This window comes from Rhinichthys klamathensis, unplaced genomic scaffold (genome assembly GCF_029890125.1).
Source record: "Rhinichthys klamathensis goyatoka isolate OS25496 unplaced genomic scaffold, OSU_Roscu_1.1 h1tg000269l_1, whole genome shotgun sequence".
In the NCBI taxonomy this organism is placed as follows: Eukaryota; Metazoa; Chordata; class Actinopteri; order Cypriniformes; family Leuciscidae; genus Rhinichthys; species Rhinichthys klamathensis.
In genome coordinates this window covers 334,782-357,901 of record NW_026606789.1, presented here as the reverse complement: position 1 = coordinate 357,901, position 23,120 = coordinate 334,782, and the positions used below count along the sequence as shown (strand labels likewise).

General features: G+C 38.4%; 1 protein-coding gene across 2 annotated transcripts; it reads right to left on the bottom strand.

The window, feature by feature from the left end:
* Window positions 1-219: 219 nt before the first annotated feature.
* On the bottom strand, window positions 220-18,505 carry LOC130102225 (membrane cofactor protein-like). 2 transcript variants are annotated; one of them, XM_056268198.1, is made up of 9 exons: window positions 18,388-18,505; window positions 17,692-17,814; window positions 8,183-8,377; window positions 7,845-7,941; window positions 7,661-7,737; window positions 7,322-7,504; window positions 7,017-7,190; window positions 2,525-2,716; window positions 220-392 (listed from the first exon to the last, which is right to left on the bottom strand). In XM_056268198.1, exons 2-9 carry the CDS (start codon window positions 17,759-17,761, stop codon window positions 235-237), a joined length of 1,146 nt encoding a protein of 381 aa, XP_056124173.1. In that variant the 5' UTR covers window positions 17,762-17,814; window positions 18,388-18,505; the 3' UTR covers window positions 220-234. The 2 variants fall into 2 exon arrangements, with proteins under 2 accessions (XP_056124173.1, XP_056124175.1); XM_056268200.1 differs by lacking the exon at window positions 2,525-2,716.
* Window positions 18,506-23,120: the final 4,615 nt, after the last annotated feature.

The window sequence follows — 23,120 nt, the reverse complement described above, 5'->3', positions numbered from 1 at the left end:
TAATCGATCGATAAGGTCGATCAACTAACGATTAATGAATTAATCGATAATTTACATCCCTACCCCTAATAATAATAATAATATTATGTATAGAATTTTGTAATGACATCCCTGAAAACTTACAATTTGATTAAAAAATTTTTCTAAAAATGTACAGTCCAAAGTTTTAGGCCACTATTTTCTCAATTATTGACACCACTACAGAAAGTTTCTTAGCTCTCTCTTTCTGGATTTTTACGTCGTTAACTCTTTAAAACAGGGACATTTGGAGAATATAAATGTGTATCTAAAAATGTTATAATGGAGTATAGATTCAAAGAGTGCAATACCATTATCTTTAGGTTGAGCCTTGGATGTTACTATCGTGGCAGTTGTGGTTGTTGAAGGTAGGGCTGAGAGTCAAACATGTAACATTGACATTGGGTTAGGTAACTAAAAATAGGAGTTCAAGAAGTCTAGATAATATCAGAAATACAAATCACACTCTTATATGCTTAACATGAGAGAGAGAAGAAACTTTCAAAATTTTCTTCAGAGATCCATGAAAGATCATAGGGATGTAAATAAATATTAATTTTGCACTGAAAGGCATGAAATTAATATTGTCATTAATCAATAAATTTGTCAGTGTATTTTAGAAATGTGTCAATATATTATGTAAACAATTACTTATCCTGAAAATAATTGTATTAATCATTAAACGGTTTACTCGTCAATTTCTTTTCTTTTTTTTTCTTTTGATGAGTAAAAAACAATTTTCATCTCTTGACTGGCATTTTAAATGTGATGTACATACCCAAACATTTTGGCGGATCTGGTTTAAAAGTCCCATCCTCAGAACAATGAAGTATTGAATTTCCAATAAGACTAAACCCACTGTTACATCTGTAGGACACGGCCTGCAAATAATCATAACTGTCCAAAGGCTCCTCTTCAAGTGTTCCATTTACTATGGCTGGAGGTGCCTTACATTTCACCACTAAAGAGAAAAAAATGTGGGCTCTTCAATGTCACATTTCAGTCAAATTTAAGAAACAAAAACCCTCACTTTTACAGAGAAGATCTCTGCCATCAGAATCTCATTGCTCGGGTCTTGACTGAATCACTTTTGTAACTTTAATAAGTATAAATGTATGTAGTTTTTCAGGTAGGTCTATTTAATTTGTGTCTGTTCTATTGTAGCTTTTTTGTCCTATTGCTTGAAATTAGTTTCTTTGTTCCTATTTTATCACTGATTGTTTACTTAGCTTCAGTAAGCTTGAGTTTTATTTATTTTTTGTTAGTTTGGCTAGTATTAGTTTTTTTTTGTAAAATTGAAATTAGTGATGAGGTTTATGACATTTCAATGGCATCAAAATATTGATATCATAATTTTATTTAAAGCTAAAATAATTATATTGTGATTAAGAGGGTATGCGCATGACGTCACCGTCGGCCGGAGTGAATGCGGTCACGCCCACAAGTGGCAAAAAGACTGAGCGGCAGCATTTGTTTTCAGCGTGAATGCCGTGAAAATCACACAAAACACATCTAAAACGGGAAAGAGCTTTGCGATTGACTGTACAACTAGATTTGACCAGAAATCTGAGGTACTGTATATTTTTACAGACTGCAAAAAGCTACAGAACAGACTATATTCTGCATAATTGGATGTTTTTAAATAAACACTGACAAAAAACTATACAAGTTTTAGGGCTGGACGATATGATGATATACAGTATAACATTAATGTAAGTGATCACTCGGATTTAGACCTATCTATATTGTATTTATATAAAAAGTTTACAGGCAAATTGTCTTCATTTATTTCCCCGGCGTCGAAATCAGGCACATATAAATGTCAGGAAACACGATTCCTGGCTGCATGTCAATATCCATGGATCACTGGATCTTTGATAAGTTGTAAGGAACACTATATCGAGTCCAACTTTTAGTTTAAACTGATAATAGTTTGTTTTACTCGCGTTAACGCGGTTTCCCCTATTAACTCCAGCCACGCAGCAGCTCTTCTGCCACTCAGTCCCGCTGAGGGGGGCGTGTTCCGGCGGGGAAGTGACGTTAATGCATTCCCTCTATATATCGTTATCGTGAAATAAAATGACTCGTATCGTGATATAAGATTTTGTTTATATTGCCCACCCCTAGTGTGTGTGTGTGTGTGTGTAACATATATCACATATATATCACAATATATTTATAATTTAACATGACCTGTTAACTACTATTACTAACAGCAAATCAAACAAAAAGCGGATCACAAAGGCATCTTGAAATAAAAATAGAGGAATGAAATTTAAAAAGCATAATTCATTGAAAACTTTCTGCTCTATCAAAGTGTCCAACATGCTTACTTTCATGGCTGTCAAAATCTGAAATATTGTTGTATGGGTGACCTCTATGGTGGTGTTTTATCATTTGGAGCTCCACATGTCTCAGCCCCATTTACTTTCTGCTAAACATCACCCTTTGTGTTTCACAAAAGAAAGAAAAAAAGATCTCGAACACATTTAATGGCAGTACTTACCTTTGCAAGTGAAGATCAGTTCTGTCCATTTGTTTTCCTCACAGGTAACTGATTTAGACACTGTCGAGTCAACTGGTTCAAATCCCCTAATGCACTCAAATGTTACTTTGGATCCAAGTGGGAATTTTTTGTGTGCGTCGAATTTCTCTGTTAAAGTGACATTTCCTCTAAAATCAGGTAGGCTACAATGCTCTGTGGAGAAAAACAAGTAATATGAATTAGTCATCTGATGCATAACTCCATTAACAGATCCAGTACTATTTTAGTCTAATTTTAATCTATTTTAGGTATCATGAGGTACTTGAATGTGATATAGAGCCCTGGGCGGGACTGTTTTCTTAATCCCGCTCCCGAGGCAGTGCAGTGCTCGGGAGATTCTTCACCCAAAAATCCTGCAGCTTCTCAGTAATGTTCGATATTGTACGTACTATTTTCTGTTATTGTTAAGCCCCACTAAAGATATAAAAAAATATTGTAAAGCACCATAAAGTTTTCGTGCACTATATTCCAAGACTTCTGAAGCCATTCGATAGCTTAAAGTGAGGTACAAATTAATATTTAAGTCGTTAAAGTTAATGGAAATGTATTTCTCCTCACTGTCCTCAGTCATTCTCCATTCAGCATTCAAACAGCGCGTCGTGTTCGGTTAACGACAGTAACACAAGGAAACTCACTCCAAGATCAATGTTCCTATTGTTATACTTTATTTGTAGAAAAAGGTCTATGGTTTTTCATAAAAGTACTTTATCTTGCTGGAGTTTATTTCTGTTTCTAAATCATGAGTCTTTCTCCCGGGTCTCTGTTAGATCACACTGGAGTAGAGAGCACTATGAATTGTTCTTCACGCACACAGTATCTGAAGTTTACAACTGTTAAAAGAAAAGGCTCAATAAACTAGTGATGGGTCGGTCATAAATGATTTGTTCATTTTGAACGAATCTTTAATATGACTCGGGACTACTGAGTTGTCTTAGAGAGTGATTCGTTCATTTTGTGCTGACTGCACATGCGCAACATCCTATGGGTTCTGTACAGGAAACAGAAATTATTAGTTCATCTCTCAAGTCTTCGGGTTCGAGTCTTTCATTCTTCCTATCATTTAAAATTTAAAATCAAAAGGAGGACGTGCTTTTTCCGTGGTAGGTCCGAAACTTTGGAATAGTCTCCCATTCCATGTGAGGTCAGCTCCATCGATTACAACTTTTAAGTCTTATTTAAAAACGTATTTATTTTCTTTAGCTTTTGAATAAAGTATGTCTGTTTTGTTGTATGACTTTCATGTTATTATTCTGTAAAGCACTTTGGGGCAACGTCTGTTGTTTAAAAAATATGCTATATAAATAAAGTTGCTTGCTTGCTATCAGTCTCATAGAGGCTATGTTGTCTGTACCGGAAAGAGAAATGATTAGTAAATCTCGAGTCTTCAGGATCAGGTCCTAGTCTTTCATTCTTCCCGTCAATCCCATAGAGGCTATGCTGTCAGTACCGGAAAGAGAAATGATTAGTTCACCTCTTTTTGTTTGAACCGCGAGAGCGAGAGACATCAAAGCAGAGTCCGAAATTCGCATCCGAAATTTTCACACGTTAAAAAATAAATACGACCTCACGTTAAGTCAATAACGCTTGCACACTGCCTCCGAAACTTTCGTCCGTCATAAAAAAAATCGAATCGGGTTCGATTTTCTGCGTTTTTCGCATCCGTAGCAATCAGTTTGAATGGTGTTTGAATGATGTTTTGACAATTCAGAGCCACCAAATCTCAAATACGAAAAAACGCATACGAAAATTTCGGACTCAGTGTGCAATGGCCTTTACTCTTTTGGCATAAGTCGACTTGCGTACGGCCGTAGTTTTAAATATGGATATTTTTCATACACGAATGCATCGCTTCACTTCAGTAGGCCTTTATTAACCCGCCGGAGCTGTTATAATGCTTGGAAGAGCCAGGACATTTTTTTTTTTATATTACTCCGATTGTATTCATCTGAAAGATCGAATCAGGGATGGAAATTAGCACCAGCCACCAGCCAAATGCTAGTGATTTTGTGTTGTGGCTGGTAAACTCGCTTCACCTACTAGCCACCATGGCGGGTAAATAAAAGTAGCATGCCGTTTCACCCGGACACTTTTAGAGGAGGCACACCTTGAGACTTTACCCTATGGAATAAACGGCTATCTAAGTATTGTAGATCTTGTAGTATTAATTTTCAAATGCAGTTACACATTGTCGGTTAAAGACAAGAAAGTGGCTGGTAAAAACATTGAGTGGCTGGTAGATTTTGGAATCCACCAGCCACAGTGGCAGGTGGACAAAAAAAGTTAATTTCCATCCCTGGATCTAATCATGGGCTAATTTTCATTTTTGGGCGAACTATCCCTTTAACTAAACTAACCATAAGATAAAGTTATACTAGCACCACGCAAACACATTTGGACAGTTTTTTTATTAGACTTCTATCAACTGTTAAAGGAGACATCGGATGCCACTTTTTACAAGATGTAAAATAAGTCTCTGATGTCCCCAGAGTGTGTATGTGAAGTTTTAGCTCAAAATCATAATAATAAAGATAATTTTTTATAACATGTGGAAATTGCCACTTTTTGGGGGTGAGCAAAAACGTGCCGTTTTTGTGTGTGTCCCTTTAAATGCAAATGAACTGGAGCTCCCACCCCTTTCAAGAATAGAGCGGAGCTTCAAGAGCTCATACAGGCAACAAAACAGGACAATCTCACACACTGAAAATGTCAGAAACTGTCAGTAGCGGTGTTCAGTTCGAACCTGAGTCGGACAATGACTACAGAGCCAGAGAATATATGCTCCATGCATTTGCAAAAAGACGCAAAAGTATCACAGAATGATTACATGTGGCATATATACGATATTACATTTATTTAACGAAAATCATGACCTTGGCCGATGGTCTGTGCTCGACTGCGCGTTCATGAGACACCCAGAAAAACACACAATTTGTGAGAAATCAAGATTAACAAAAACAAATCAAATCCATGTTCCTTATTCTCTGAGGTGAACATATCTGTTGTGTTTGTCGTAACAAGAAGGTAGTGAAGAAAGTTCACTGACACTTTTTGGGGATTTCTTGGCGTTGTATTTCATGATGTGTATTTTTACTTAAATAAAAAAAATAATGAATCAATTGGCCTAGCCTACTACAGATTGCTATGGAGGAAGAGAATGTTACTGAGCGACTGCGTGAACTTCATTTGTTGACTCCTTTCTTTTTACACGGCAAATAGAGGGGACCCAAGCGATTTTTTTTTTTTTTCACCCATCGCAAGTTTGGAAAAACTTCGGTTTCCCAGTCAGTTACAATTAATTAAACCAACAAGCTTCAATATTAGGTTACTCACTTGCGCGCGCGCTATCTCTCATGCTCTGGTTAATTCATAAAAAAATTATTATAGCGCCACTTTATTTCACTTCAGAATTCTAGATCTGAGCTGTAGATAAACGGGAGGGGAAAAAATCTGAACTATATATCTTCTCCGTTTGACCAGCAAAACATTCATGAGTCATGACAACTGTTATTATCTTATCTATTTATCCAACCCATTTAAAAACAGTCTGTGGGAGCAATCTTTTGGACATTCATCATATTGCATTGGTTTTCATTTCTTGTCCTCAAACAAAAAGTTATACATTCTACATTGATAAAAAAAAAAAAAAAAAAAAAAAATGTGTTTAATGGTAGTATTATTTTATACAGAAATAAATTATAATTCAGATGAGAATAAAGTTAAATAAAAAATTAAGGAAAACAAATATATTGATCTTTTTGTCTTTTTATTAATTTAATTAATAAACTAATTAAACTATTGTCAATACACTACAAATAAACTGGTTCTATGCCTTTACTTTATTAATAAAACTTATTTAAAAAATGCAAGGCTTAAGACATTTATTTTCCTTTAATCCAGTCCCCCCACACAGAGAGAGAGAGACAGAGAGAGAGAGAGAGATAGAGAGAGATAGAGAGATAGAGATAGAGATAGAGAGAGAGAGAGAGAGAGAGAGAGAGAGAGAGAGAGAGAGAGAGAGAGAGAGAGAGAGAGAGAGAGAGAGAGAGAGAGAAAAAATGGTCCAATAGTAATATATTAATTACATGAATTACTCAAATGTAGTAATACACTAGGTCAGGTGGTACAGCCTGAGACATGCACAATAAAAAAAAATTGCCTTCTGCATTTTTGTTTTGCTTTTCCCTCCATTGTACCGAACTCGTACCGAACCGTGATGTCTGAACCGAGGTATGAACCGAACTGTGACTTCTGTGTACCGTTGGTCCCATGGGACCCCAATCCCAAAGAAGCCCTCTAAATGTGATAGTCAGCTAGACTAAAAGCTCAAGACTTTCTTAACAATGACAAGTAAATTAATGTTCATTTTGGGTGAGCTACTCCTTTAAACAGAGTGACATCACTAGGAGATAAAATGGTTTGCAGTCATGCAATAATAAAATCATTTTAGTCTTACCAATGCACTTTGGTGGTTCAGGGTTCCATCCTGTTGATCCACACACAATATGGAAGTCTCCTTTCATTGAAAAGCCATCATCACATTTGTAATCTATAAAGTGTCCCAGTTTGTAGGGGGGTGATCTTCCACCGATTCTAGTTGCGTGTGAAATTTCAGGCTTTGGGCACCCATCTGAAAAAAAAAAGAATAAAAGTTTATGTAAAATACATTATATTATTCATTAAACATTTTATTCATCAACAGAAAAAAAAGAAGCAGCTTACAAGTTCTTTTTTCATCTCTTGACTGGCTGTTTAACTTACCCATACATTTTGGCGGATCTGGTTTAAACGTCCCATTCTCAGAACAATGAAGTGCTGAATTTCCAATAAGACTAAACCCACTGTTACATCTGTAGGACACGGCCTGTAAATAATCATAACTGTCCAAAGGCACATCTTCAAGCTGTCCATTTACTATGGCTGGAGGTGCCTTACATTTCACCACTAAAGAGAAAAAATTCTGGTGAATAAATACTTATTTTCAGATGCATCACAAAGTGAAGAGCATATAACAATTGTGTATACTCATCATGAATGGTTCTGAATAAATGAGTGCTCTTCAATGTCATATTTCATTCAAATTTAAGATAAAAACCTCACCTTCACAGACAGGATCTCTGCCATCCCATCCCTGATCTCGGCACCATCTGTCTTTTATCAATCCATCTAACATGTATCTGGAGAAAAAAAGAGAAAGATCATCATCTTACCAAATCACAGCACATCTAAATCTAAATACATGGTTAAAACAGCACAAAGAAACTGATTTATTGGTTTCACTTACCCTGTGTTACAAACCGCTGTAACTTTGTCACCAAATAAATTCCCAGTTCTTTCATATCTCCCATTATCAAAATCTGGAAGACTCCCACAGGTTTTTTCTGTAAAGGTTTAAAGATATTATTGACTTATTGAGATTTGGTGGTTTTCACATACTTCTGAAAATATTGAAAAATTATCTTTAGTGTTGCCTCACTATAAAGGAACTGCTTATGAATATAAGCCATTTAAGGGCTTGCTGACCAATCCTTCACATATCAATTTTAAAAAACATTCAAAGGCACTTTAGGGAAAATTACAAATGTAGGGGACTCAAAAAATAATAATATTGATAGTACATACTTGTGCACTCTAATTCCAGACTTGTCCACTGGTTTCTCTCACAAGTAGCAGATTTAGATGCTCTTGAGTTTACTGGTTTATGCCCAATTCCACACTCAAATGTTACGGTTGATCCATCTGGGAAACTTTGAGTCGAGAGATAAGATTCTGACAAGATGACATTCCTTGATGCAAAAGAAGGCTGTGTACATTGTGCTGTGGAAATAAACAAAAGATATACTTTAAAGTAATCTGATGCAATACTATTTATACTATTTCATATTCAATACTTCAATATGACTTAAAGAAGATGTGCTGTTGAAATTAAATCACAAGGCTTCTTCATATGCTTATATATAATTTTTTTCCTTTTAAATAGTCAAAGGTTACAAGATTTTAAAACATTTGGCCTCTCTCAAATACTGAAACTAAAGCAGATTTTAGACAACGATGTTGATAACTGCAACTTGGTTAATCAAGTGCTGAAGTTAATTAATATAGCACTGTTATCGTTGCTAAATGTATTAAGGTTACACAATTATTTGTGAACTGTGGACAAAAACACATCTGCTGGTTAAGGTCATGCAGGGCTGGGCGATATGGGCCAAAAAAATTATCACGATATTTTTTTTATATCAGTCGATATCGATAATTATCACGATAAATGTCAAATCTTTATTTCTTTCAAGTTTAAAGGCAGATTTTTGCTCCTAAGTGAAAGTTGTATAAACCAGAGCGTTAATTGTGGTTTTAACTCTTTATTGTCAGAACATATCATTACAAACACTTGCCAAACAGGTGAACATTTCACAAATCTGAGGTAGAACATTCAAACATTTGTAATTTTTCCTTAATAAAATTAATATCTGAATAGAAAAATATTTCTTCAGCACAGTTTGCAGTGCAGCCTGCAATATTCAAATTACATGTTTTGTCTCGAAATGCATATTTGACAGTGAGTTGACAGTAAATCGGCATCCTAACTCAAGCTAATACTACTCTGTTAAATTTATGTTCATTAACAAAAACAGTAACATCTGTTTAATTTGGTAAAATGTAATATTCTGACTGTTTGAGTTTTATTAAAATTAACCATTGGTCATCCAGTATCATGCATTTAGATCATGATAACCACAGATAAAACCAGGCAAAGCCTAACTTATAGCACCTCACTATCATGGCAAAATGTAACTTTATGGTTTCTATGGTAACAGTAGCCTAACAGTTAAATACATTATTAAATACTATAATTATATTCCATTAGTCATTTAATACATTGTCTACATTAATAATATTATACAATTCAATATGTATACCACATTTCATGGTGCAGTTAATATTACTAGGCTAACCTTACAGTAAATCCATGGTAGGCTAAATGGATTCAGTATCAATTCAGATTCTGACTGTATCGTTGCGCGCAGTGTTTCTCCTGTTTGTCAGCGGTGTTTCATCTGCCCTTTAAACATTTGTGTTCTTCGCTGAACTCAAGCGCTTCTCACTGGATCTCGTGAGCGAGACGATCAGAGTAAACGCGTCTGCTCTGCTCTAGTCTAGTGAGCTCGCGCGCGCTGCCGTTTGGACTTTGAGCCGAGCGGATAAACAGACCGTGAGGCGCGCGCGGTTCAAATGAGTTTCGTTCCGCTTTTGGCGCATAAACATTATCGAACATTTATCGACCTCTTGATATCGTTTTATCGAGAAAAGTTATATCGCGATAATTATCGTTATCGTTTTATCGCCCAGCCCTAAGGTCATGATTAAATCAGTCCTGACCATAGACTATAAAAAAAGATGGATGATGCCACTTCACTCTCTTCCACTGGTGAAAAGTGAAGCCGCCAAAGGCCTAATATGGCGCTGACATCTTGCGCTGATTTTGGGACCTGGTTCTGCGCAGTAGTAACGCAGGACCCGAGTCCACGCAGTAGTGAGCAGGAAGTAAAGCCGTGATATCAAGGTCCTGCCCTCACTCCCACAGAAACGGTTAATACAAAATTTATTGTGTGAAAATCAGTTATGGACATGTAGAAATTAAAGTTGAAGCTCCATTCTCCTCTCAAAAAAAAAGAAAGAAAAAAAGTCAGTTGGTGCCTCAGTGACTACTTCCTTTAGAGAAGCGGTCAATCACAGCTGTCAATCATGACGTAACTTTCCCGTTTTTATAGCATCAAATAACTAACTAAGAGACCAAACTTATTTAAAGAAACGAACACAAACTTAAATCAGCGTGATAAAAACTACTTAAAATGACAGAAAACCTCTTTGAAAAAATGTATTTGAAGTGTAATTTGATTGTTTAGTTTCCATCGCGTCCATTAGACTTCATGGGGAGGCGGGCTTTATAACCTATACTGGGACCAGCCATCGGGGGGCGATCGAGACACTGGCTTCACTTTTCAGCACTTGTGCGGCACGGTTGGTTCTGACCAAGGGGGTAATCCATCGACCGGAAGTTGAAGCCGGCCGGGTGCCGCCATGTTGTAGCAGAACTTCACTTGCGTCAGCATTTCCATTGACTCCCATTCATTTTGGCGTCACTTTGACAGCGAATAACTTTACATCTGAGGCGTTTAAAGACTCCATTTGTCCATTATTTATTTCTAAAGAAACACGACAATGTATAAAGGGCTCCATTACCTTCTATGTTACATTATGGCCCCGTAGAAACAGATTTAGTAAAAATAGGCTAACGATTGCGTCATAACCACTCGACTCTCTGTCGCGCTGTACAGAAATTACCGTACAGACAGCAGGAGAAGCTCGCAGGCAATCGGGGGGACGTCCCGTCAAGGGAGAAGCCCATAGATAATGAGTCCATAAAAGCAACGGAATACTTACTCCTGCTCACTCACGCCAAAGAACTCTTTGCTCAAGTTCCCCGTCTCTGCCAGATTAACGTTGGCCGTTTTCACGCACAGCTACTAGAAGATTCACGTCTGTCAGACAGGTTGCTCACGTCATCAAGCTTAGTTTGAGTCGGTCTGAGTCTGCGCGTCAGGAACGGAAGTGCTCAAAAATCGCTAAAAGTGGGCTTCAACTGTCTCAACTGAGTTCCAATGAGATCGCTCTGTCCATTTCTTTTACTGTCTATGGTTCTGACAGCATTATAAGGGCAACAAAGAAGAGCTGGCCTATATGGCATTCTAACGGCCTGATGTCAATGGGTCTTTGAACTTGATGAAATTGTTGAAGGCCAATATAAAAGTAAAATAATTTTGCAAATGGAAGTCATGTGTGCGTTTGCCGTGTTTACAGTGAAGAATTCGGTTAATTCTGTGTATAGTAGCAACATATGACCATCAAGCTTTAGGCTTAAACTTTTGTTTGCAAAGCATTATCAGTTGCTAGTATCAACATTATGCTACTAGGTTATACATGCGTGTGAATGAATTTACAATGTGCCCTTTTCTATTATTATATTACAGTTTTACACAACTCTCAGAATGGAAAAGTGATCCACCTTTTTTGAACAAACCTATTGCATTTAAAAAAAATGGATGGCACTCGATTTTGAATCGTGTCACTCAAAAGGACAAACAAATCAATTCTAGTAGGTGCTACTAATAATCCTCATCTGTCAGATTGACTGAAGTAAATTTTCCATCATGCTTTATTTTTATCCGTAGGACATTGGCATCACAAGAATAGAGTTTTTTTCAGTTCACTATGTTCCGATTATTTTCTTTTACTTTAGCACTGTAACAACAACATCAAAAAGACAAAATACACAGTGCTCATGTGGTCTGTTCTCCAGATTAAATAAACAATATCCCATGAACAATTCACTGGAATGCATTAAGAATCTCTCGCTTTTCTCCGCATTCACGACAGTTTCCCTTTTTCAGACAGACTTTGAAACCCAACTTATGCCCCTTTTCACTTCTAATCCCTAACAGCAGTGTTGAAGTGTGTTAACAAAATGTGTCTGAAGCAGGAAAATATAGTATTTGTTACCTGACAAAATACAACAGAGCATTTTGAAATGTCTGTCAATGTTTCAATTAATGATGGAAAATTTGATAAATGTGTATTATGTTACATAAAAATATAGACTTAAATATTCCTATTTCTTACTGTAATATTTGACCCATAATATTGCTCGACAATGACTCTTCAAAGACCTTGAGATTTTGGGGTTATTCATGGTCTGCTGAAAGTATAATAATGTCACCTCATTGTACCCGTTTTTGCAAAAGAGTTTTAAGCTTTAAACAAGTTTATTGCCAGTATCTGATTGTTTACAGTTCTATGGAAGTTACTCCCATAATTCACTCATAAAGTGTAGAAAAAGGGAGGATATTATCTTGCCTGTTTCATGAAAAACAAAAACCTGTGTTTTGTCCCAACTGACGCACTATACACTATGCACTACGTACTCAATCGTGTAGTGTATGAATTTTAAAAGTTTATTTTGTCATGCAACATCGGTGTCTGATAGCCCCTCCCCCTTCGCTATGCAATTAAAACTATGACAATTGAATGCATGGGCTGCGTCTGAAATCGCATACTCTTGAGTAGGTACCTACTTTGAATAAGTAATTACGTTGATGACCAATCCTCCACATTTCATTTAATTTCATTTCCTAACGTATCGGAAAGAAATTCAGTAGCACGTGGATCTGCAGTCGCAGGTCTTTCATGCAGAGAACTCTCCTCATATTAATGCATAATGATGCATTTAAAAGTTAATGGCCAAATGGATCTTTATAAAAGTCCACATTGTTATTGCAGATTAAATATAACACGGATAACATTAAATATATATCTTTTTTTAATCAGGTTTAAAGGGGCCATGAACTGAGAATTCAAATTTTCCTTGATCTTTTGACAGTTAAGAGGTCGTTATACTATAAAAATATCCTGTAAGTTTCAAAACTAAAAACTTCCGTGTTATTCCAAAAAATAGCTTTTATTGAAACCAAGGCTAGAAAACGACAGGATCTCAAAAAAGGTGACGTCATAGGGCAGAAAAAGACCGCCTTCGCAGAAGAATATCAACGCCTTGGAATATCAATACCATTACCTTCCAAACGATCCTAATGCTAGGAAAGTGGTGGGTGGTTTTCTATAATGTGAATGTCTCAGCAGTGCATTATTTGTTTGTATTTGCTGCATTTCACTGTGAATTATTTGGTAGTCACAATTTCGAAGCAGACTTTGCAAACAGACTTTTACGATATGGATCTGCCAGCAACGCCACAAACATGCAAGTAACCATGTTTATTCTAATGCCTGATCTGTGATCAGTGATCTCTGATGTGTAATTATTCAAGCTCAGATAGATTATCTTTCTCTCAAAATTGTTCAATACTGTTCATGCATCAGCAAATCAAGCTAGTGACTAAACGATCAACTTTACATCGTTGCGATGAAAATAATCTTTATTTAAACGGTGATTAAATTATATACAAAAAGCGATCAAAGAACACTCCCTTTCCAATCACCCAAGCTGTGTCAATCACACAGCGCGAGTTTCTGGACACTTGCCCAAACTCGTTATGAAATCAATGATGCTGTTACACTGCACAACGAAGCTCTTACTGTATTTAAATCGTGTTTGTATTGTTATTGATGAAAGCATTCGTGAGAGTGCAGAAATTGCGTTGCTATGATGAGATCACTTCTCATTCACACGATCAACAGACTAAAATCTTTCTAGGTGTATAATATTCTTCTTTCAGACGAATACAATCGGAGTTATATAAAAAAAATGTCCTGCCTCTTCCAAGCTTTATAATGGCAGTGAATGGCCATTTCTGTTTTGAAGTCCATAAAAGTGCATCTATCCATCATAAACAAACTCCACACGGCTCCAGGGGCTAATAAAGGCCTTCTGAAGTAGGGATGCAACGATACCGCTTTTTCAAAACCGATCCGATACCAAAATTCTGAGTATCGGCCGATACCGATACCAATCTGATACCAGTGCAGTTTTTTTTTTAAATCAAGTAGAATTTCTATATCTCTGTGTTGAACTGATAATCACTCTTTTGTGTGTTAAACACAATCTACTTAATACAGACAACTTCATTTTAAAGAAAAACAACAAATCCAAAAAATATATGATCATAATCTGTGACAAAAATGCTATTATAAACTAGATTAGTGGATAATTCAGCAGTAAAATATAGTCTAGAAAAATCACGAGTGCACAATAATTGTATAAAATCTGAACACTGGTCAAACGTTACACATTGCTCTTTGTATTGTTGTGAAATACATTAATGAAAAACAAGATAACAAAAATCAAAAAGATAAATTATTATATATAGCCTGTATAGGCTACTATAAAATTGAGACATGTTTTAAATGTATAGCACAGCTGTTTAATGAGGCAGCAACATATGATAGATAGGACAGAACAAGAAAGGCTATTAATAATCTTTCATTGCGCAAAAGTAGTATGATATGAATGATTATGAAAGACTCCAATACAGTGCGGCACACAGCGCTTATGCGCATCCCGAGCGCAGAATGATGTGCTTGAAGCAACACGGAGTCACAGCTCTCCGAGTCCGCATTGAAAAGTTCAAAGCACAAAGGAAAGACATATCGATGCGTAGTGTATTATAAACAGTATCTATCTATGCAATAGTTTATTGAGCCTTTTCTTTTAACAGTTTTAAATTTCAGTTACTGTGCGCGTGAAGAACAATTATAGTGCTCTGACTCTACTCTAGTGTTGCGATCTAGACACCCGGTAGAAAGTAACATGATTTAGTTACAGCAATAAAGTCCAGCAATATAAAGTTGTTTTATGCTAAACCATAGAGCTTTATCTACAGATCAAGTATAATAATAGTAACACTGAATCATCTTGGAGAGAGTTTCATCGTGTTGCTGTCGTAACCGAACGCGACGCGCTGTTTGATGCTGAATGGAGAATGACTGACAGCCGCAGTGGAGGGAAAAAGTTTACGTGATCTTGAATTTAATGACTTAAATATTAATTTATATCTCACATTATACTATATAATGGCTTCAGAACACATAAGATAGTGCACGAAAACGTTATGGTGCTTTATAATGTTTTGTGTCTTTTGTGGGGCTTAACAATAACACAATAATACGCACAATATCGGATTTGGATCGGCCTCGTCTGACCGATACCCGATCCTGCAAAAATGTCAGTATCGGAGCCGATACCGATACTGAGTATCGGATCGATGCATCCCTATTCTGAAGCGAAGCGATTTAAAAATATCCATATTTAAAACTTTATAAAGTAAAATAACTAGCTTCAGGCCAAACGAACATACGGATTCCACTTAAAGGTACAGCGGAGGATCTTTCCGAATTTTAGAGAAGACCCGCCCTCTCCAATTTTTTTAAAAATGCACATGCGCAACACTCTATTTGCATGACTTGTGCCAGGGCTAGCATCGGTAATCATAGCTTACATTAACTTTTACTAGCAGTGATTTTAAATGGATTTCTCCAAATAGCATGACAAACTTTACCTGTCTAGTAGAATCTTCGCGACTGCAGCATCAGTGGGAAGCCCAACCTGTGCTTTTATCGCACGCCAGCGTGTGAAATATTCACCCAAAATCACTCTGGTCTGGTCTGCGGCCTTTCTCTTCTTATCATACACTTCGTATACATTTTTTCTCTTTCGACCCTCAGCCATTTTCAAAGAAATGGCTGAAACCGTAACTCATCACACATAATACACCTGAAAGCGCGCATGCGCAGAAAGCGAAAACTACATCGGGACGAGCACGTACGACCGCCTTACGTAAACATATCACCAGAATGATTGACACTTAGGTGGACCAATAGTATAGACTACCCACCCGGAAAAAGAAAATCCTCCGCTATACCTTTAAGTGTAAAGCGCTTATTCCACTTATGCGAGTAATGCGACATAGCTACTGCTGATATTTACGCTATGCCATGACGCATTATTTTAAGGTAAAAAATCTTACTTAGTGTTGCTTTAACATCCAGGGCTGCCAACTCAAGAATTTTTATCAACTCTTTTTACACGCTCTCACGCCACACATCCATTTTCTAATGCAGAGAAAAATCCCGAAGCAAAGAGGACACTGACAGACAAGACAGAGAAGGTTACTATTGATATGAAACAAATTCTCAGCTCTCAGATTCTGTCAATTTAATAACAAAATTCAAACAATAAACACTGTTTTGGCGCTTGTAAATGTGACGTGACAGATCGCTGACACATCTCAGTTCAAGCGGTACGTGAACCGATCATCTGTTACTCTTTACTACTAGTTAACAGTAAATAAACACGAATGATCAATAGGTAATTTGAAAGATACAGTTCAAATTACCGAAATGTAATCAAATAGATCGATCAGTGTTTTTCAATCGCGGAAAGAGGTCCATAAAACAGCTGGAGAACAATGTCACTTAACGTTACATTTAACTCAGGAAAGCCATTTAATGACCATAGCACGTTAGTTGGACTTAAAAAATTGCTATAGAGAGGAGTATTTTGCTAAATATGATAACTATATTACATATTTATTATATTTTTACCTATATAATTAAAATATTATAACGTTGTTATTATAAAAAAATGCATTGTATTTAATTTAAGATGTTATTTTTAACCTTTAATAATAATACCATCTGACTGGCTCTGTATGTTTACAGCATTAGGTGAGATTTTTTTTGGGCGAAAAATTAACATAACACAGTAACGTATCTACTGTACCTAATATTTATCCAAATGAATCGATATTGAATCAAGATCAGAATCAAATCACAAAAATTGAATTGAATTTGTGAAATTTGTGTCAAGCAATAATAAAAACAGTAGCATACCAGTCATTGTACCATTGTATGGTACATGTAAACATTATGTTGTCACTAAAACTACACTAAAATTCTGTTTAGTTACCAAATGTTTTGACAATCACAATACACTTATTGTGATGCAAGTTTTTTTTTTTTTTTTTTTACAGATCCTCCCAATCTCAATCCACCCATTTTATGTTATGTTACGTTATGTTATGTTACATTTTCACGGTTTACAAAGGCAGGGCCTGCCATCTTGTCTTTTTGGCTGGTTGTTTCTGATTGCACTTTAACCCCAAGGGGGGAATCCAGATTAAATCCCAAAAGGGAAAATAAAAAAAAATTAAGTTAAAACTTGTTTTGAACAATTTCTTTGTCATCTGCAGATTGATTTTAAGTAGGGGGGAAAAAATCGATTTAAATCGTAAATCGGATTTTTTTTTTAGGCCATATCTCCCAGCCCTATAGGGTGAGTAAATAATGGGCTAATTTTCATTTTTGGGTGAACTATCCCTTTAAGAACACACTACTCGCACATTGTATACTATAAAACAGCATATAAGTACTCGCAATGGGACGCACCGACTGTAAAACCTGAAACTAAATCGTAGTTCACTAACGATATATACACACACATATATATATATATATATATATATATATATATATATATATATATATATATATATATAGATAGATAGATAGATAGATAGATAGATAGATAGATAGATAGATAGATAGATAGATAGATAGATACTCACCTCGGACATGTTCACAGATCATAAGATACGGAATGAGAGCAACACTGAGCCACAACACCTTGCATCCCATCTTGTTAATGTCGGTGAATGTCAGCCTTAATCAAGGCCAATGTTATTTGTTTTCTGCACCAAATAAACAAAAAAGACATTTTAGCGTCATGGCGTAAAGAAATGCACTTTTAAAATATGTATTTTTGAATAATCAAAAGTTAACACTAGCATTCTCTACAACAAAACAGGCACAAAAGATTCACATCAACACAACCTGGTTCTGTTAGCCTGTTAGCGGCTAGCATAACAATCAAGACAGGTTTGAAATATTAACGTCATATTATGCCCATGATTTAACCGAATGAATAAAATAGGTTTAGTTAACTAACCAAGCTTCAATCGACTTTTTATAGGCTAAGCGTAACACTAAAAAATATGTTAGGCAAAGCGCGGAAGTGCGTGATCACTTGAGCTTCCTTTCTCCTCTGTTCCGTCAGAGACTAAATCCGTTCACAGCATGGTTCACAGTCCATAGCCCAAACCCAAATCTAACCCGACAGCTGACACACATACAATAACAAATATCAATGTTTTTTTGTTTATTATAACCTCTTTTCAAGCGGTCGTGGTAACGTTAGGTAAGTTATAACGTTAGCTAAGTTACTCAGAGAAGTGAAAATCCTTGTTTTAAGCATCCTTACTTACCTTTAGGTGTTTAAGATCTTTCTCAATGTTCTGTGTTTGATTCAGAGGCATATAAAGCCCGTTTAACTTGCAGGAAATTAGATAAGGGAAGGGTGGAGAAAGATCTTGATTCTCATGAAGAAATTTTCCGTCTGAAGAGGGCGTTACCGATGTGTCATACCGCAGCACCAGCAGTTTCAAAACCACGGCCACAGAAACGGAAGTGAGTGGAGTTTGATCGGAAATCTACTATTTTAAATATCTATCTAATATTTAACCACAATACTTTTAAATAAAGTCACTTTTCTGTTCATATAATATGCATAAGATATGATGTACAATGAGACATTTTTTAAAACATAGCCTATTGATCTATAAAAATGTTACTGAATGATCTATCAATGCATTTCCAGCAGATATTGAAATAATAAAGGGTCTCTGTGGTCTCAGTGAAATATGTGCAGTGTCGCATGTTTACTGTAAATTGTCACATGACCAGAGCTGTTTATTTCCTGTTTCTGCCAAGAGAAGAGGATGGCAGCAAGAAAGCTCCCAAAGAATAGATTAGTAAAGTATGTTAACATAAAGATAGGACATAGATTTTTGGTACACATCATGTTAAAGGTGTCTAGTATTGATATATGCATTTGCAATTACTCAACTTTGTTTAATGTGTTCATAGAACTCACAAACATGTCACCGGCAACAATAGTGACTGGTGGGATAACCCATTGTATCTACATGCTAATACACATAGTCTAACTGTTCTACCTTACTTTTTGCTGCTACCTAACTTTCTACCTAATTTTACACACAGACACATACACAGAAACACACACACACACAAAGACTAGCTAGCTAACTAATTCTACCTAACTTTCCACATACACACGCAATTACAGGTAGGCACTCACACGCACACCACACACGCACGCCCCACACACGCACACCACACACACGCACACCACACCACACCCCCCCACACACGCACACCACCCACACACACACGCACACACCACACAGACGCACACCACACACACGCCACACACCCCACACGCACGCACGCCACACACACCCCACACGCACGCCACACGCACCCCACACACCCGCACACCACACCACACACACCCCACACGCACACCACGCACACCCAACACCACACACACCGCACCCCACCACGCACACCACACACACGCACGCCACACACACACACACACCACACACGCACGCCACACCCCCCCCACACACACGCACCACACACACCCGCACACCACACCACACACACCCCACACGCACACCACGCACACCCAACACCACACACACCGCACCCCACCACGCACACGCACGCCACACACACACACACACCACACACGCACGCCACACCCCCCCCACACACACGCACCACACACACGCACGCCACACCCCACACACACGCACGCCACACACACCCCACACGCACGCACGCCACACACACCCCACACACACCACACGCACACCACACACATGCACATCACACACCCGCACACCACACACCCCACACACATGCAGACCACACACACACGCACACCACACCCCATCACGCGCACACCCCCCACACGCACACCACACCCCCCCCCCACGCGCACACACACCACACCCCCCACAGACACGCACACCCCACACACACGCACACACCACACACGCACGCCACACACCCCCCACACACACGCACCACACACACGCCACACACACACGCACGCCACACCCCACACACACGCACGCCACACACACCCCACACACACGCACACCACACACATGCACATCACACACGCACGCCACACCCCACACACACGCACGCCACACACACACCACACACCCCACACACACGCACACCACACACATGCACATCACACACCCGCACACCACACCACACACATGCACACCACACACACACGCACACCACACCCCACCACGCGCACACCCCCCACACGCACACCACACCCCCCACAGACACGCACGCACACCCCCCACACGTACACCACACACCCCACACACACGCACACCCCACACACACCACACACGCACACACGCACGCCACACACCCCACAGGCACGCACACCACACACACCCCACACACCCCACACACACATACACACGCACCCACACACACGCGCGCACACTCACGCACACACATATGCACACATACACACACACTCACGCACACACATATGCACACACGCACACAAACACACGCGCACACACACACACACTGCACAGGTCAAATAGACCTATATTCAGTCGAGGAGCAGAAGGGAGTGGCCACGCTAGCGACATCCGCTGGTCAAAGCCGTGTAAATGCATCACAGCAAACATGGCACATTCCGCGGTGAATAACATTAATAAATTATCAGTATATGAGACGGGCTTCCATACTAGATAGTCTTTTTTTCATTTGTAATAATGCAAGCGTAACGTTTTTTTGCGATAAATGGGAGTTTTTGCGAAATTGACGTGTTTCCATTGGGCGTATTTTCAATTCGCAATTTCAATTTGCGCAATTTGAAGGGTAATGCAAGGAGAAAGCTATACATCAATTCTATGCAGAGATGCTGCTGAGTTCCCTTTCGAAAGGGAACTCGCACTGCGTCGAATGACGCTTTGGGGAACGCCTCAAGTGTTGTTTTGTTCCTACCACACTAAGATTACCCTCATGTGCCAACTGTAATGCTCTTGCTCGCAGCGACTGTGGCAAAACAATTCTTGTTCCTCTGAGTATTATTTGGCCAATGACACATAGCTCACATGCAATATGTCTGTATGCAGGACAGTCATCAAAACAACCTGTTTGAATAGCAGTTCTCAGTCTCTGTATTATTTGCTGAGATCTGCTTGACTTCCTTGGTGGTCAGGGCACTGGGTGTCGCACAAACTGCTATAAACCACATGTATTCCTCTGCTTTATGTGTGTGCATCTCACCTTTGGCTGATGGGCCCAGCAGACGTGACAGAGGATCTGCAATGTTGTTTGTTCCTGGTAAATGAATCACCCGGAAATCATAGGGCGTAATCTCAAGACCCACCTTTCGATTCATGCGCATGGTTTTGAGCAAGGGCTATAAATTGCCTCCAATGCTTTGTGGTCTGTGACTATATCAAACTTCCGACCATAAACGTAAGGGTGCAATCTTTCACATGCCCACACCAGAGCAAGTGCTTGGCGCTCTGTTTGCGAATATCTTTGTTCAAACTCTGTCAAGCTCCTGCTCACATAGCAGACAGGAACCATTCCTTCACGTTGGTCCTGAACTAACTGCTCCAATGCCCTTTGGTCCAGTATCGGCAATGACTTTTGTTGGTGCGTCCTTGTCAAAGTAAGCCAGTGTTGTGGCCTCGGCCAACTTTTCTTTGAGAGTTTTGAAAGCTTTCTTTTGATCAGTTCCGAAATGAAATTTGGTGTCTTTTTTTGTCAGTCTGCGCAGAGGTTCTGAGATGCTCGCAAACTGAGGTATGAAACGCCTACTATAGCCAGCTAAATGGAGGAAAGTTCTCACCTCTGAAACGTTTTCAGGTTCTCTTGCCTCCACAACTGCTCTCACCCTCTCTGCCGTCGGGCCTATGCCTTTCACTGACAACAGCATCCCCTGAAGGGTTGGTCAAAATCCCTTGCCTCTTCAAATATATCTATAATCATATATCCTTTTGAATGCTTATATACTTCCTTTATAAAAATCAATAATCAAATATATTCATTATCACATAATCATTTTTATATTCTTTGTGCTTGTGAAATTATATTTTCTTAAATGCATGTGAGGTAAGTAACCGGTTTCTTTTAGGTGCATTCCAATCTTACTTTGAGATTGCACGTAGTACACGCAGGACACAAAGGCCACGTAACCCACAAGGCCGTTTGTCTCTTTCTCTGGGATCAGTAGAGGGTCCTAAAGGCAGCGTGGACACATATTTTCCTTCGCTGGACAGATGGTCAAGCTATATTGAGCGTTACTATCGAACTTTAATTTTTGTATTAAAATGTATTCTTTCCAGTATATTTCCTTCCTTGGGAGTAAATGCCAGTTATCTGTTTTTCTCCCAAACGAGTGAATGTTTTAGCATTATGTTTTGGTATACTTAACTGATAATAAGGAGCTCAAACTCTCTTCAGCCTTGATGGGAGCTGTTATTTGCTAGTGTCTGTTATTTGTGTGTGTGCGTATGACATTCCATGTAGGTTCTGGACGTTCGGACCAGACAACCCGGCGCCCTTCTCTAACCTGCGAGGCCACCACAGACCTAAATCTAATGAGTGGACGACAACTATCTTGACTAATGGCGATAGGCACCCCTATCTCCTCACATGTGTTAAATTGTTTAGGCTTTCATGTTTCTTAGCCAATGAGAATCATTCAACCTGTAAGCAATGACGTAGCTTAGACCTTGGAAATGGTATAACTGCTGTGATCTTTGTAACTGTAAGCGAGGCGGCCTACGAACTCCTGTGTGAGTCTTGAAGCTGACTTCTGCTGATGAAACTGCAAACTATCTTCAGTAAAACTTTTCTTTAATTTTTTATAATTCTGACTCCGGGTCTTCATTCTTCATATCTGGTGCTGGGTCTTTGACTGTACACCCCTTACACCCCATAAACACCAATTTGTCCATGTTAAACTGGCACTTCTCTACATTCAAAGTCAAGCCGCAGCTTTCCAGTCTCTTTAGTACTGCATGCATTCTTTTCTCATGAGTCTCTTTGTCAGCTACATGGATGATGATGT